Consider the following 17,194-nt stretch of genomic DNA (forward strand, 5'->3'; position numbering starts at 1 on the left):
TTGAAGTTGTGAATATTGAATAAAAAATTGTTGCATTTTTAAGTGTATGTAGTGTTTATGAGCCAAGATGGCCCAGTGGTTAGAACGCGTACATTTTAACCGATGATTTCGGGTTCAAACCCAGGCAAGCACCACTGAATTTTCATGTGCTTAATTTGTGTTTATAATTCATCTCGTGCTCGGCGGTGAAGGAAAACATTGTGAGGAAACCTGCATGTATCTAATTTCAACGAAATTCTGCCAAATGTGTATTCCACCAACACGCATTGGAGCAGCGTGGTGGAATATGCTCCAAAACTTCTCCTCATAGGGAGATGAGGCCTTAGCCCAGCAGTGGGAAATTAACAGGCTGCTAATGTAATTTTTAAGTGTATAGACAGAACACATATACATGATATTGACGATATTTTTCATAGCACCTTTCAAATATGCACAATTAGTGTTTCAATTTTTCAAGCCTTGACTTTCGGTGGCTAGATAACCCTTTATTCGGTCTTAAAATTAATATTTAAAAAAGGAATATGTCACTCACCATTATTGGTATTTTCTTTCGGCGTCTCGAAGACGGGCTCCAGTTCGGGTACACTTTGAATGATTACATATTTATCTTTTTTTACTTTTGATACGATTTGAATTTTCTTTTTTTTCTTCGCTTCTTTATCTTTAATTCTCTTTTCTGGCATTTGAATAGCATGACTGTTGAAATGAAACTCAGTTTAAGCGATAGGAAGATACTGAATGAAATTGGCCCTACTTTGCTAGTACAAATATTTTATGTACAAACATACATACCCCATACCTTTATGATTTTGTCATCCGTCTTATTTCAAAGAAACATGTTTTTTTTTTTATACCGTGACTACACTATATAAAAAAATCGTAATCTCTAAATTAAGGGAGTATATTCGACATGAATATTAAATAGTTTTTAAATCAGAAAAACAAAAAATAACGATGATAATCATATTCCTAGGTATATTATGACAGCAATATAACAGTAATACTGACCACACGAGAGCCTTCAACACCCGTTTAGTAAAGGAGAACCAACTCACCAGCAATAGCATTCCATATCACGCGTCGATCCCAAATAATAGGGGATAGGGTAGAAATTAAGTTAAATTAAAATTAAGTTAAATGAGTTTAACACAACTAACCTGTAACCAGAAGTGGACGGTTTGCCACCATACCCGCTGCTCGCACTTGAGTTGCTCCCAGAATGCATAGATTTTGAGCTGTAACTAAAAAAATTTAGAACAGATAAAAATTTAAAACAATGTCTATATTCCTGGATACAAAAACAATTAAATAGCTATAAACCCACTTTAAAATAATTAATATTTAAAAAACCTTGAAAAATATAATAATTGCAATTTTTTGCTGTCTTTACTTGTAGTCTCACTCACACTAAGACATCTTGTAACCACGAGCGTCAGTCACACATACTTATGCAAGCCGATAATGATTTAAAGTGGAGGGGCACCGTAAATGAATTTATCTATAAAAAAACTTCATTATTTATTAGTCAACATTACCTTCTTCTAGACTGGCTGTTGCTACAGCTGTTAGAATATGCTGAATCCGAAACTTTGGCATTATTTTCCGTATCCTGCTTCTTATTTAATATACCACCCGGTTTGTAGCTGAAATTAAAAATACTTTTAATTTATTTTTAATGGCAATGTACTGTTACATTCCGAAGTGTCAGTTTAGCCTTAGTTTCTATACTTGAAAGATTTTGGTTACTCATTATGTACTAGAGAGACCGTATTGACACTCTTGCTAATTACGAAAAAAATTCTTACAGTTCTTTTAAATTTAATACAGCTCCATTTTTAATTAAGACAGAAAATCTCTTAAGAAAAACTTTTCTATTCGCCATGATCGAGCTAACTTCCAACAGGGTTATTGTTAATGGTTTTTTGTTTTAGGCCTTTGTTACAAAATATATTTTAGATAAATTTAAATAGTCTGGCTTTTCGTTAATTTTAATAAATCGATTTCATGATATGGTCATACTGACCTTATCAAACTGATAAGAAATATAAAGGTTTTTCATAGCAAATAATCTTGATTCATATTTAATATAAATATTATGACGAATGAACATCAACACTGTGACACTCAAGAATGGCTACTAAATCTGTAATCGAAACAAGTATTATTTTTCTTTATGTATTTATAAAATAATACTAGCAAATCTCACAATTGGAGATACACGCTCTAAGCAGGGCCGTATCTACCATAAGGCTCTTTGGGCATCAGCCCTGGGCCCCCGTGGATTCAAGGGAGCCCCCAGCTAAGTCAAGTCAAAGTCAAAAATAGACGATAATGCGAAACAATCCATAACTTTATTAAATTAAACAAATCGTATGGTTTGCCGCACTGCGAGTCCTGCAATTAATCAAACCCAATCAATTAATTTAATTCAAGTCTACGTTCAGATATGTCTTAGGTAGGCCCCTAAGTTGTGTTAGCCCATGACCCCCTAAGCTTACGGTCCGGCCCTGGCTCCAATAAAGTTTCTTCTTTAAAATACTAAAACAATAGTGTGCACAGAATGATAGCCAAATATAGCGAACAAACTAAACCAAAACTCTCCTTAGAAAAAAAAATATACACAAATGTTTACAATTAATAAATTACCGTTTTTCCTTCAATAAGTTGACCATCACATTATATATAATTCAATTCGAAGCTCCAGTTACAACAAAATTAAATAACGGACATGTTTTTTTGCAAATAACCGTGATGCCGATTCATTTTAGCTTATATTATAAATTAAACTTTAGGGAAATAAAAATATTACAATATAAATGAATTCCTATTATATATATAACTTATAAATAATTATTTAATCACGTAATGAAATCGTTAATTCACAGCCTTAGTTGATATAAATGCTTAGCCCACGCTTCCATACCATACACCGCTATTTTATTAGCTTTAACTACGTCACGAATTATAGAAATGTCACGTTTATGATACGTAGGCTGCTCGGCACGTTTTTGCGGTGGTAATTTCACATTTACGTAAATCCCCTATTGTTTGCAACACTCTCGGAGTTAAAAATATATACAGCAATAACCCCTATACAACCGTTACATCATTTTTGTATGAACTATCTAAAAATACTCTTACTGGGTGTATTTATTTATCTCATACTTAAATTTCCCTGTAAAAAAACTTATGTTATGCTATGTTATATTGGGTGATTAAATGAAATTGTTATTAATAAATCCGTGTGAATTGAAACAATAACAAAAAAAAAGTTTAAATAAAATCCCATAAAAAAGTAAGAGATAAAGAAAGATAGGAGAAGTCACCTCGAAGAGGCATAATGAGTTTTCCTCATGCGACGATTTCTGCTAGTGCATTCTATTATAAGCCGCAAGAAGAACTTAGCTCCAAAAACTCAAACATGAATACTACAATATTATTATTAAAAATGCTATAACATACCCGTAGCCAGAAGTAAACTTCTTGCCGCCATATCCGCTGCTACCACTTGAGTTGCTTCCGGAATGCATGGACTTTGAACTATAACTGTTGGAAATATATATATTTTATTATTTCACCTAATTAAATGGTCTTATTCGGGATACCAATAGTCCATCAAATATAGTACATAGTGGTCGAAATATCGTAGCGACACACGAAATCAAAATTGTCTCCACCCCAGTTCTACATCACATTATATAGTATGTATACAGTACCGACCCTGTACAATAATTCTATAAGAAGAAACTCAAATCTCACGGCAAATCACGTGCGTGAATCTGATATAATATAATGAGTTAAAATGTATAGAATAAACGTAGTTAATTCCACCATTCACCAATGCAAGTTGACAGATACATTTAGCAGAATTTTGTCCGAAACAGGGAGGTTTCTTTGGGATGTTTTCCTTTAAGGTCGAGTACAAGACATACATGTTATTTAAAAGTCTATTCGGTTTGAATCCGCGTTTTCTATTCATAGTGCACTTTTTCATCGTGACTTAGCATGACTACGAGTTTGTAACAATGTGCCAATATGTCCGCCTTACATGGACTACAAACTAAAACATGTTGACATCATTATCTATTATCGATAGTTAAAGATAGTGAAGTGATGTTTTTAAACGGTTTTATTTAGCTTGCCCTGTTTGTTATTTGGGTCAAATTTAGTAATTTACTGTAAAAATAATTTACAATAGTATTTTACTTGGCTTGGCTCGTACTGGGTACCCATTTATTAATACCATATATAACTCTATGTACCATACATAACTGAATAAGCCTACTACAAGATACTTAGGTTTTTAGGTCCAAATTTTGGCCAAAAATGGTGGCCCATCGGTGTGAGGTCATGAACTGTTAATATACCACATACAATCAGGTGGCACATTTGTCCGTCCCCCTACTTATTACATATAAAAATTTCATTTTTTGTCATCAAACTTTTTTTGTTAGAATCTTCAAAACGCTTCTACAAATTGTTCCCGAGATTCGGCGCGAGTTCGAGTTCTATCAAAGATGTTGCCTAATTTAAACATTACGGCGCACCTAATACGCAAATTGATGCTGGTGAAATGAGGAGCAGCAAATAAAAAGGCAGCAAACACCTACCACAGAAAATTGTGTTTGGAAATTGTTGACATGCTCTACTTCACAGATAATGGTAACCTTTGCCAATGTTTGTTGTTAAAATACCCAAAATATTTTCTTTTAGATTTATGCAGGGTTATTAGTAATTCAACGCATTCCCGTTAGGAGGTAATATGAGTGACCATTGCACCTTGCACCATTTCACGTATACATAATGATTCAAAAGAGAACCATTTTTGAGTTATCACGTTTTTTTTCTGTTTTCAAAATATGTATCAATTTATATGTATTTTTTTCTTCTGATTTATAATGTACGATTAAACACTTGTTATTTATCAATAATAAAATAATATCAAAGGGCGGTCTAACAAATGGGCCACCTGATGGTATGTGGTAACCACCGCCCATAAAAATTGGCGCTGTTAGAAATATTAACAGTTCACCACTGCATAGACATGGTATGTTAAAATCTTACATAGTACTGTAAGAAATTTTAATTATTCATTCATTATTGGTAATTTGTACCAATGTTTATTACTAAATTAGTAATAGTTAAGTTACACTGGATCATATTTATGTATATTAAAAAGGAGTAATATGAAAACCTACAATATTTTTGTAGTTTAATAACTTAAGGTTTATTATGTTATTTTAAAATTCTAAAATTATGTATACATTCTTCGCTGGAGGTAGTATAGTGCACTAGTGTCTGCGCAAAACACATGTGCACTCTCTAGTCTCTCAATTTCATTATCCAATGCGAAATCCGACACGCCTGGAAACAGTTCAGGCGCAAGACCAATGGCTTGCGTGGGGTGCAAACACTTCTAACTCTTAGATTCCGGTCGGTTACTACGAATCTTTCTATAGAAAACCCAAAAACATTTTATCGACCCGACCGGAGGTTTGATGCACCTCGGCATGTCCGGGCTTATATATAGCCACTAGTCAAACGAAGCAAAGAAATACCACGGACTAACTCATCACGAGAACTCAGATACCAGCAGCGGTCATATTGACATGATATTTAGTTACACTTATCGCGACTTAGAATTTTTTCACGATTTTTTTTTGTAATTTGAATTCAATGGGGGAGGTACCGTAACTATGTAGGAAATTTATCCCTACGAACTCCGGAAAGGATAGTTCGATTTCAGGTCATTCACCTTAGAATACAATGTCAAAAGTTACTTCAAAAGACTTTATAAGTTGATCAATAAAACATGAATTAAATCCTACCTCCTTATTGCTTGAATGTTGTTGCAGTTTTTGTTTGAAAATGTAGATTTGGATATGGCTGCATTGTTTTCTGATTCTTGAACATTCTCCATCATTTAGATTTTCTTCCTAAAAATAAACATTATTCGTGAAATTTCATAAAAGATAACATATACACTAAACATAAATACACATGGGGACAAGGGTGCCAATTCTGATTCGACAGTGCAGAGTTCAGATGTAGTAACAACAGTTTATTTTTGTTACTGAGAATTTATTAACAAAAAAAAAAAAAGCTTTTTTTGGCCTGACCGTAGATTTGAACTTAAAACCTCTGAATCGCCAGCCTCATAAGCTTGGTACACAGGTATATAATAAACGTGATTACTTCTCACGCGATATAAATAACGTCCATTTTAAGCTTAAAGTCATAAAATATTATTGAAATGTAAGTTTTATATAATAATGGTATGTACTACAAATGTTTAAATATAATCGCTACAATTCATCGCCAAGCTATTTATTAATTGGGTTTTTTTAATAAATGTCATATTTATTGAAAAACCTCATTATGGTTCCATAGTTATTTAAAACCGTCGCAATGCTCGTTATTACTTTTAAAAGGTTCAGACATTTAGTATTGTCGCCTTGCATAAAATCGTTTAAAAATAAATATTTTTAAAAACTTAGCTAACTTAGGCTTTATGGAAGCTCGTGTAGGTATTTTCGACCCACTCTTCGTTCCCCCAGAAATCCTCCCACAAAACAGCAGTATTTAATATAGTTTTATTCCGATTTAAAAGATCCGCTAGTGTACCTATAGGCTCGAGAGATATAACGTCTTAGTTATCAAAATTGGTGGCGCACTGGTGATGTAACCGATGATTAATATTTCTTACAATGGGCAGTGGTGACCACTTACCATCAGGTGGCACATCCGTTGTACACTTTTGTTTTTTATATTTTTTAAACAAACAAAAAAAAACCAACAAAAGATCGACAGCAGCAGAGAAAAGTTTTAATGGCACTTTTGTATAATATGCAACGAACGTGTTTCATTTTATATTTTATATGCAATGCTTTAGCAACCGAAAGTTTCATTAAGGCCAAATCAAAATTCGAAACAACATACATATTTAAAATTAGACAGATTTAAAAAACATCGAAACGCGTAGGTATATTTTAAATTTAATTGTGATAAAGTAAAATGAGGTTTACTGTGCTTTAAAAAAAACACCATGTTTAAATCTTACTTCTTTAAATTTAATAATGATAATCGTTCTCCTCACTTGTAATCGTCCATAGAGATTGAGCTCATTGACAAACTGTACATACAATGTAATCAGTTAATATTTCTTATTGCGCCATTGTCTATTGGCGGTGGTGACCAATTAACATCAGGGGAAAAAGGTTACAGAAAAAAGAGTTCGATAATCAAATCAACTCCAAAATAATAGATGTTTATTAGCTATGATGAACGTCCTGCCTCTCTTTTTACAGAAGCGGCTACGTTAAGATATTCAAGACAAAATATTTTTACAAGGAACTCTTGTTGAATTTAGTTATATGACGATGACAAAATCCTTCGCTTAGCATCCCCTTGTATGTATAATATAATAAGACGATGTTACAAAAAAAAAAATAACTTTATAAAATATGTTTAAACATAATAATAATATTGATCTCTATTTCACGATCAATTTGAATAGTCTCCCACGAGACGGAACATTGCAATCCGAAATAATTTTGACAAAATAAATAGATGTTACTGTAATTACTGAGGCAATTATTTAGATAAGTAGAATGATTGTACGGCAGACATATTCTTTAGTTTTTAAATATTATTGAGTTGAGTTGAGTGATGAAATCGCCTATTAAACATCATCAAATAAACGAGATCAATTATTTCATCATTTTATATGAAATTACTATAACCAAATTAATAAAATCTATTAAAGAAGTAATTATAAAAAAATTTTTCGCCATTCGCGCATGAAAATAAAATAATATAATTTTGAGCATTGTAAAATCGCATACACAATTCGCAAATGCAATAAATTGATATGGTGTAAGTGCTTTAAAAAAACATCTCATATTTAAATTTTACTTCAATATAGGAATTAGTTGACGCAAAAGCAAAACAATATGTTTGTCCAATAGAGATGAAAAACAATATTGTTCGGTAATACAATTCATAATTTTTAATAATACTGCCTGTATTTAAAAGTTATGAATTCGTATAAGCTAAGTATTGTTTTAAATTTTAATTGTATTGCCTTCGCGTGAAACCCTAAAAATTCAAGTAATTTGTACACGTGACATAAAAAAGCTAATGAATACAGAAAAATCTTGGACTGATAAAATTGAAAAATTAAAAACATCTTGAACATAGCATATGACGTGAAAAATATTAACTCAAAGATAGATGAAATGCGACAGATTACAGGGGGGTTTAAACGAACACTGGCAGTGTTGGACGACTAATTTTAACGTTATTAAAAAGTAGTTGAGAAGGGTTTTTAGGCCCGGTATGTCGTTATATCGATCTGAAGAAGTGAAGAAAATAACTATCTTGGAAATGATGAAATGGTGGCGGGTATCGCGAATTACTGGTATGGTGAAATATCTTAAAAAGAATACTGGAAAAATATGTAAGACCATTATATTCGTAATATGACTGAGATGGGCCTCCAATGTATTGGGGACGAACGAATATAGCTAAAATGAGAATTAGACAAGAATAGGCACAATATGAAAATTCTTTAAAAAAAAAATCTCAAGATTTACAATTACCATTATATTGGTATGTGATGCAAAGGAATGAATGATATTACAGGAAGTGTGTTTGAATGGACTTGAACACTTGACAGGAAGTGACTTTGAATGGTCGCTAAGATGCTAGACTGATTTAAAAAAAAAGGGAAGGAATGATGATGAACGGAAATCAAGGATATGACTAGTTACAGATAAATGGGAGAGCATAATATTCCATCCTGACTTCAAATCAATGGTATAAAGGCAAGCCTAAGATGCTTATGACTTGCATTTTAATTGGTACAATAATTGTTATATAAAACACAATAATCAAAAATCCACACATAAACATTGAATGTGCAAAATCAATTATATTATAGAATTCGAGTAAACAACAAGCAAGTTTTAAATGCCGGCTCGCAAGCTTCTTATTTTGATACAAGAATTTCTTTGTAAATTTTGTATATGTATATATATATATATATATATATATATATATATATATATACAAAATTTACATACATATATATATATAAGAGTATATATATTATTCAACTTTTTTTACTAGCGCTAGGAAATGCCTACGGACAAAAGTCAAACTTAAAATGTATTCTGTATTAAATTATGTCTATATATTTCAAATTCTAATAAATTGAACACAAGATTATTACTTCAATGAGTGTATTGTGTTAAGTAAAGTAACAAATATGTGTACCTAATTTAATTAGACTATGAATAACAACCTATGGGTGTCACGCATATTGTTTATACCAAAGTATTCAAGATACTCAAAAAGTCAATTAAAAATTGTATTATTGTAACAAAGACATTTTATATAAGCATTGAATAAACTGAATATTGGCTTTGACAGGTCATTTATATGGCTGATTAGAAACCCATTGTCAAAGTTTAATTTAAAAAAAAAAGATATATATAATATAAAAAAAAATAAAAACAATAGTATGGAGACTGCCCACTTATGTTAATATGATAATTAAAATTCATTAATAATTAAAAATTAAAAATCCTTGTCAAATATGAGATATGTAAACAAAAAATATAAATTAGGTATTACCTTCCCATGTTGTGATAAGATTAAACTTATAATTCTCATTAATATTATTAAGCTGGGCTAATATAAAAAATATCATATGTAATATGTGTACCCTTTCTCACGAAATAAAATATTTATTATAATTTAATTTATTAAATTCTATAATTTTAATTATGACATCCAAATAAATGTTTTTTATAATTTTTCTTACAAAATTTAAGCATCTGTATGACAGTTACATTAACAAAGTAATAATATTAGTGCATTAAAAAAAATAATTCTATCTATTAATTAAATTCGACAAAAATATATATAAGTAAACTTTTTTTACCTGAAATATAATTTAAAATAATTAAGACTCCTTGAAATACACTTTTAACACCGCAAACATATTGTATATTTATGTTCTAGATGCTGTACCGATATAACAATCTGTTTTTATTAAATTTATTTTATAATAAAATAATTTACTGTCTTAAAGAGCTGTACCTTCCGACACAGAACGCTATTTAACACTGAAACTTGAAAGAGACTGAGTGAGTCTCATAGTCAATTTGGTTAAGTAATTTAGCTAAACCGTAAACGTCGCGTTGCTTGAATGATGTTGAGGAAGACAGTCATTAAATTATATCGATTATCGATAAATTTGTCTGCAATACTCAACTATGTTCTTTGCCATCATCTCAAATTATATATATTATGATCTAATAAAATGGAACTTAAGTATTCCATTTTATATTATACTATATTTTGATTTCTTAGGCATATAATAAAAAAAAATGTTTTGACCTTAAAAAAATTAACGAAATTTGCGAATTATACATACAATATAACATTACATTTATGAAACATATTTTTCAAATTTTAAAAACTTTGTGATAAAGAATCATTATTTATATTTGTCCGTCGATAAACATCTTCCTATACATCACTACGGTTCACGCTCAGAAACACGTGAGCTCAGCACGAATATGAAACGAAAATATATATCCATCGCAGGCCGTGTGTCCGAGAACGTGGTTATAGAAATAATATTTTCTTGCACATGTTTTGGTCTTTGCAGGTTCCTTCTTATTTTACTTACCTACTAATATTTAGTCATACAGATACAGAAATAATAACCCTAGATGTGTGATTAAATTAAAAATCATTTGAGTAGATTATGTTCCGGCTTTAAATGTATCGTAAGTATATGTTAATGTTTACATGAAAAAATAAAACTAATTTTAGTTTTATTTTTTCATCTAAACATTTGGTTTCAAAAATGTGTCGGTATTGCTTTATACAACTTTTATCAAGAAGATAGAATATAAATAAGAAATCGGAATAATGCAATAAGCGAGTTATTTTAAAATTGGCTTATTAATACATTTGACCTTTTTATATTTATTTTATATTAATACATTTGACATAAATTTACTTATTTGAGAGAAAAAACGAGTACTAGACTAGTAGTAAACTAAAAGGTTAGTACCTACATAGTATAAACTTAGTAGTTTCATGCCGGCTCTTCTAGGTAAGCTATATTCTATACCTAGGTAGCTTTACATCTAATTTGATGAAACAATCAAATGAGCCTACTTACTTAATTGAACAAAGACGTTCAACATCAGCTTTTTTCACTAAGAAACTCTTTTGAGTTTGTGGCAAATATAACAAAGGTAAAAAAAAGAAAAGTGCGAGTAAGTATGACGCACCAAAGAGTTCGGGAAAATTAAAAGCAAAAAGTAAAGTAACAGCCGGCTAAGGCCTCATTGAGAGAAAGGTTTGGAGCTAATACCACCATGCTGCTTCGATGTAGGTTAACGGATGGCCAACCCGTGGCCAAGTTTCATTAAATTTTGACAAATGCTGGTTTCCTTTTAATGATTTCACCTTCGAGTACGAACAAAATTATAAACACAAATTAAGAACATAAAATCCACGCGTTCCAACCACTGGACCATCTCAGCTCTACCGTACAAACTTGTATGTGTGTTATTATTTTTACTATAACAGGAGTTCTTTCTTCTTCCATTGTTTTCGATTGTAATCTCAAATAAATAATACTTTTTTTTGTAATGAAGTTTGAACAAAACCTGCCAAACTACTACATATTTACGGTTTTCCGATTTTTTCTTATGCTTGTTATTCGATTTTATGATTGTTTCTCTTGCGAGTATTAAAATATCAAGAGGGATAGTTATCCATATTTTATATAATTGGCCATATATTTTATGGCCTTGCCATAGAAGTTTGATTTTGCTCGAGAGCATTGTTGACTTGAGTATTTAATTTTTATTTCAACTTTGTACATTCTTAAGAAAATGGTTTTCGAAAGACGAACAAGAAAGTGATCTGATATTATAAGTAATCCTAAAATCTTTTTACTCATACCTACCTACAATATGAGAAGCCTTAAATCATTTACTATAACTATGACATTAAAAAATGCCGAACTTACAAATAAACTTTCATCGCCAATTTCATCCCATAAACTAATGTTTTACTAATATTAGTACCAGAAACACTATACAAACTATACATTCGTTTGATTCCGATGAAATGAAGATGACATGCGATACGTCGCTATTAATGCAATTTACTTGCTCTCAAAATGAAGATGAAGAATAAGAACAAGAAGAATTTGAATCGGACAAATAACCTTCATTACTTTTTTAATTGATATCGCTTTAATTTTTGCCAATCTTTGCTAATTTCCATTATTTCGCAATAGATACAAATTAAACAGGATCATAACTGACTTGTGGAATTAATGAATAGGCATACTAGGGAAACCACCTTAAAAAAAAACGCGCTCAGTAGGTACACTAACTCATAGGTGGCATGGAAACGTGTGCATATTATGACTTTTACAACTTTTTGAATCGTAAAATCTCAAAAACGGTGGCTCGTAGGAAAAAAGTATTGACACATTTTTTTGTAGATAATTTTATAATCTACAATTTTTGTCTGATTATTTTATAATAAAACTTACCGTTTTGTTGAAAATCGCGAACTCATTTTTTTGACCTTTGACCTTAATTATTTTGTTTTTCCATAGGCAGGAATGGTAGGGAACTTCAACATTTTATTTTTTAATATATTTTGCACAATTTTACCAATTATCAGCTCGTTGTAAGATTATGTATGTTCACTCTTGTTTTCTGGTCTAATTTGACCGGATTATTATGTGTATAATATAAATAAACATTATAGGAAATTGCTGATATATACATTAACTATTTAGATCCCTAAGTTTTATTAATTTATGTAACATTTTATTAATTATAATCAAAAATAGTTTTGTGTTATGTTTGATATTGGTAAAGATGAAATTATTGAATTTTGTAATGACACATTAATCTTTTAGTCAATTACAACTTTATAATATATTTATGCTTTTGCTATGTGCTTACATTGTTATTATGAATCCCATAAAAAAGTATGTATATATATATACCTATATATATAGGTGACTACTCTGTTACTGACTACACTATTACTTTTAATCAATAAATATCTTTGTCCGTAATAAATTAAAAACAAAAGCATATTAAGGAATTTAAGAACTACACTATCTATGGTGATACTCAAGCTAGTTTTATTATTTGGTATTTTGTCAAATTATCTATTTCCTAAAGCAAATATAATTGGTAATAAAGAACTTACCCAAAGCAAATCTCAATCTACTTTATGGAATTAATAATTTTAAAGGACAAGATCTTTGACATTTAATGTTTATTTTAGAACATTGATATTTTCTTAAACATCAAGTTTACAAATAACATTTAATAACATATTATAATATAACATCGATTTTATATATTGTTAAATGGCTTTTACTAAAAATTTTAAAATTAATACATTTAACTAACGGCAGCCAGTATTAATGTGGCAATATCTTCTCGAGGAGAACGAACCGTCAATTGCATTGTAACAGCTCCTTGGGCAGCAACTAAACGAGCTCGAACCAACATTGGAGTACCTTCTCTCCATAAACCACCACCACGAATTTCTTTTACAGCATCTCCTCCTGCTGCTTTTGTTAATCCTAAGTGTTCACAAGTTGCAATAGCTGATTTTGGTAGACCCAAATGTTCGCAAACAGCAATTGCAGCTTCATTGACATCGTTTTTGGACAAACCAAAAGTGTCACAAGCTTCGGGTGCTGTCGCTCCTCTTTCCCAGGAAGCTTCCCATTCATCAGTTGCAGCGCGTGTGCGAAATTGATCAGCACATCCGATTTCAACCTCTTCTAAAGGATATGTATCAGCATAGCCCTCTCCAGAATCTGGCAAACCTGTTGTTGAATCACAGTCTCGTACTACAAACTCCAAAGTAGCTCCAATAGTTCCTAAAGTTTCTATAGGGTTTGCTGGAAATTGCAAAACGCAAAATACGCTACCTTGCACATCATATGGCAATTTTTCACATGCAACTTCGGTGAGGATTGTATAACCAGGAGCAACATCAAGACGAATATGTACCTTTTCCAGGAATTGATCATTGAGTGTATTCAAACATTCAAACTGCAATATCAAATGACGGGTAAATATATGTTTCACGCAGCGTACACGATATTCAGTTTCAGGTTCCGTCAGGTCAATTGCCTCACATGTTTTGAAAATAGGTCCAAGTTTTTCAATACCAGGTACAATTTTCAATTGTTCTGAGTAAATTTCTTCACGAGAGGCAATTGGCTGATTCGAAATTTCGACTTGTAAGGGAGTATCTTCATTCTCATTTTGTTCCTCTGTAGCTGGTACAGTTGAGATGTCAAAAGGCTCATCAGGTTGTATCAAAATGTGATCACTGAGAGCTTTCTCTAATAGAACAGGATTATGCATTGGCACATTTATAATGTATTCGTCAATCAGTTGTTTGTCATTAGAATCCAGAATGGCACTGTAAAATATTGCTCGATCACGAACTTCGTCATCATCATCTAATTGACATCGGGATAAAAGAACCCTGATATTCGGCAGTAATTCTTCACGAGTAGCTCCAAACCGAGCAACAGCAGACACAGCAGCTGCACGAACAGGTCCAGATTCTAATATAACTCTATTGTAAATGTACCTGATATATCGTGATGGTTGGCGAGCTTTAGGACCTTCACGCCCTAAGACATGTAATATTCGAACTGCCAAGGATGTATGCTCACAATCTTCGATAAATTCGCAAAGATGTGCCAGGCCTGTTTCTTTGGCATCAGGATTTTCCTCCACTAAAGCAATTATAGTATCTGCAATAGCTGTCTTGTATTCCACGCCACCCTCCTCACGTAGCATTCCAGCCAAAAACGATGCAAGTGATTGATGTTTCCTTGGATATTTAGAGCAAAGGCGCCTAATCGCACGAACAACTACTATTTTGAATTCATCAGATATTTCAGACATAAAGGTAGAGATTTGCTTCATTAAGCGATCAATTGAACTTTCTGCTCCAGTTGCAAGAAGAGTTGTAACAGCTAATGTAGCAACAGAGCGATTAGGGTCTGATATCAAGTTTTCCAAGTCAACAGCACAAGCGGCAACAGCATTTGGATGTTTTGCTGTTAGTTGTGCTAAAGTACGAGCACCAGCAAGCCGTAAAGTAGCCTTTGATGATCCACAAAAAATCTGTAAAACACTAACAGCCTGTGCTAGATCTCGAGCAGATTTTCTTAAATTAACTATGGCATGAGCTGCTTCATACACCACAATTTCTGATTTGTGACGTAAACATGACTCAATGAATTCTAAATAGGGCTCTGATGAATCAGTTTGGTCTTCTTCAGCTAATTTGGCAGCAAGTCGTACTAACAAACACATTGCATATGGTGAACGCAAAGGAGAACGGGCAAGTTTTGTAACAAGTTTCACTGTTGATAAACGGTCATTGCGTCTTGCGCCTGCTACTACTCCTAGGGCATGGTATGAAACCATTATGTTGTCTGACATAATAGCTTCCTGAAACAAAAATTAAAAGTTAAATAGTATGTATTACACAATGTGATAGAAAAAAAAAAAAAACTAACTGTCAACTAGATTTCAATATAGTTGAAACATTATTTGTCAACAAGGTACTAGCTAAGATTAATAAATTGTGTAATATATATAAAAATAAAGATAGCATATCTTATTTGGAGCTGATTATTTAATAATCACCAATTGATTTTTATTTTTATAAATGAAAATGTTCTGACAAATTTTCTTCACAAATGTCAAATTCTTCAGATTAATGTTAAATACCAGTTAACTTGACATTGAAACATTGGCAATCCCCTAGCTGTATATATTTTTACTACATTATGTGTATACCTATTTGCTAGAGATTTCCATAAGCCATTTCTGTTCTAAGATTAATTATTGTATAAATTTATTTTCTGTATATACTCATTAAAAAAATTCTTCCATCTATTTGGTGTATGATAAATTATATTTTGTATTGTAATATGGTATAATAATTTAATAGTTACGATTATATAGGTATGTATGATGTCATTAGATTATAAATAACAATCACCTGTGCATCATTGACCCAACGGCGAACTAAATCAGGAACTGTTGCAGATAAATGTAGAGCAGATACAAGAGCAGCTGAACTAACTGCAGGATTTTTATCAACTATGGCCTGTTTCATATACCGTTCTATAGCTTGTAACATACTACTATCTGTAATGCTACAAAGTGCACGGATAGCTGCAGCTCTATACAAATCCTCCTTTCCTGTCATGTCTTTAGTTAGAGACGATGTTACGATTATCACATCTTGTGCCATTGAACTTAATTCTTTAATGCACAAGTAAACTAAACGGCGTAGCACAACATCCTTGGACTGAAACAGTTTAGTTGTAGCGAAAAACATGTCAGTAGCTTCTTGAGTAGTAAGTTTTTCTCCTTGATTTAGTAAGAAAATTATTTTTGTTAAAATATGAATGCATTTCCTTGGATTCACCGGGGTAGAGTTGAAATAACGACATTCTTGTAACAACGTAGTTTTATCAAGATTCTGGAAAACACTTGCCCCACCATCTTCTTCTTCCTTTTTATCACGTCGAAACGAACTCATTCTAGGATTTTTTTACGAAACCAATAGAGATTATAATGAAACTTATAGCTGGCAAATGAAAAATCAATACTATTGTAATACGACGTGTAATTTGTGATTGACGATTTTATAATCTTTGGTGTAATGTCAAATATGCAGGTAATACATTTTGTCATAAATGCATTATACTTTTTTTATTTAATACACTGTCACACAAATGTCACCTCTTATACATCCTAATCTGTCATTGTTTGGTTTGGTTTTATAGTAGCGTAAATAAATTCCAGTTTGAAGTAAATAAATAACAGTAATTAAAAAAATATTTAATATATCAAAATGATTCGAGTCTGAATAAGATTAAACATTTATTGGATTAATCTCGAAGTAGTTAAAAGTTCATCAAGTTTATAAGTAACATCACGAGAAATTAAAAATGCAATTAAATGATGTCAAATTTAAAGTGTTTGCTAAATATAACCTCGACTCATTTTAGTAAATTCTTGTCATAATATTGTACTAGAAGAAATAAATTTAACGCCTGACGTTTGTTTAACGTGCGTTTACG

General features: G+C 31.5%; 2 protein-coding genes across 17 annotated transcripts in view; both read right to left on the minus strand.

Moving 5' to 3' along the window:
- Nucleotides 1–10,172, minus strand: part of LOC125076188 (period circadian protein) — a 32,158-nt gene extending 21,986 nt beyond the window's left edge. For 8 of the 16 annotated variants that reach the window (XM_047688210.1, XM_047688212.1, XM_047688213.1 and 5 more), the window contains exons 1-6: nucleotides 9,947–10,170; nucleotides 5,829–5,936; nucleotides 3,463–3,546; nucleotides 1,536–1,643; nucleotides 1,158–1,241; nucleotides 533–699 (exon numbers count right to left, since the gene is read on the minus strand). In XM_047688210.1, the coding sequence (XP_047544166.1) occupies nucleotides 533–699; nucleotides 1,158–1,241; nucleotides 1,536–1,643; nucleotides 3,463–3,546; nucleotides 5,829–5,923 (538 nt within the window). In that variant the 5' untranslated portion in view covers nucleotides 5,924–5,936; nucleotides 9,947–10,170. Of the gene's footprint in view, nucleotides 1–532; nucleotides 700–1,157; nucleotides 1,242–1,535; nucleotides 1,644–3,462; nucleotides 3,547–5,828; nucleotides 5,937–9,946 lie in introns of all 16 variants that reach the window. The other 8 variants (XM_047688217.1, XM_047688216.1, XM_047688202.1 and 5 more) reach the window with 8 other exon arrangements.
- Nucleotides 10,173–13,446: 3,274 nt separating this feature from the next.
- LOC125075987 (coatomer subunit gamma-2-like) lies at nucleotides 13,447–16,780 on the minus strand. Its single transcript, XM_047687901.1, has 2 exons — nucleotides 16,105–16,780; nucleotides 13,447–15,548 (listed from the first exon to the last, which is right to left on the minus strand). The coding sequence occupies exons 1-2, from the start codon at nucleotides 16,648–16,650 to the stop codon at nucleotides 13,464–13,466; spliced, it is 2,631 nt and encodes an 876-aa protein (XP_047543857.1). The 5' UTR covers nucleotides 16,651–16,780; the 3' UTR covers nucleotides 13,447–13,463.
- Between the last annotated feature and the right edge of the window lie 414 nt (nucleotides 16,781–17,194).

The sequence above is a fragment of the Vanessa atalanta genome, chromosome Z, assembly GCF_905147765.1.
Source record: "Vanessa atalanta chromosome Z, ilVanAtal1.2, whole genome shotgun sequence".
Classification (NCBI taxonomy): Eukaryota; Metazoa; Arthropoda; class Insecta; order Lepidoptera; family Nymphalidae; genus Vanessa; species Vanessa atalanta.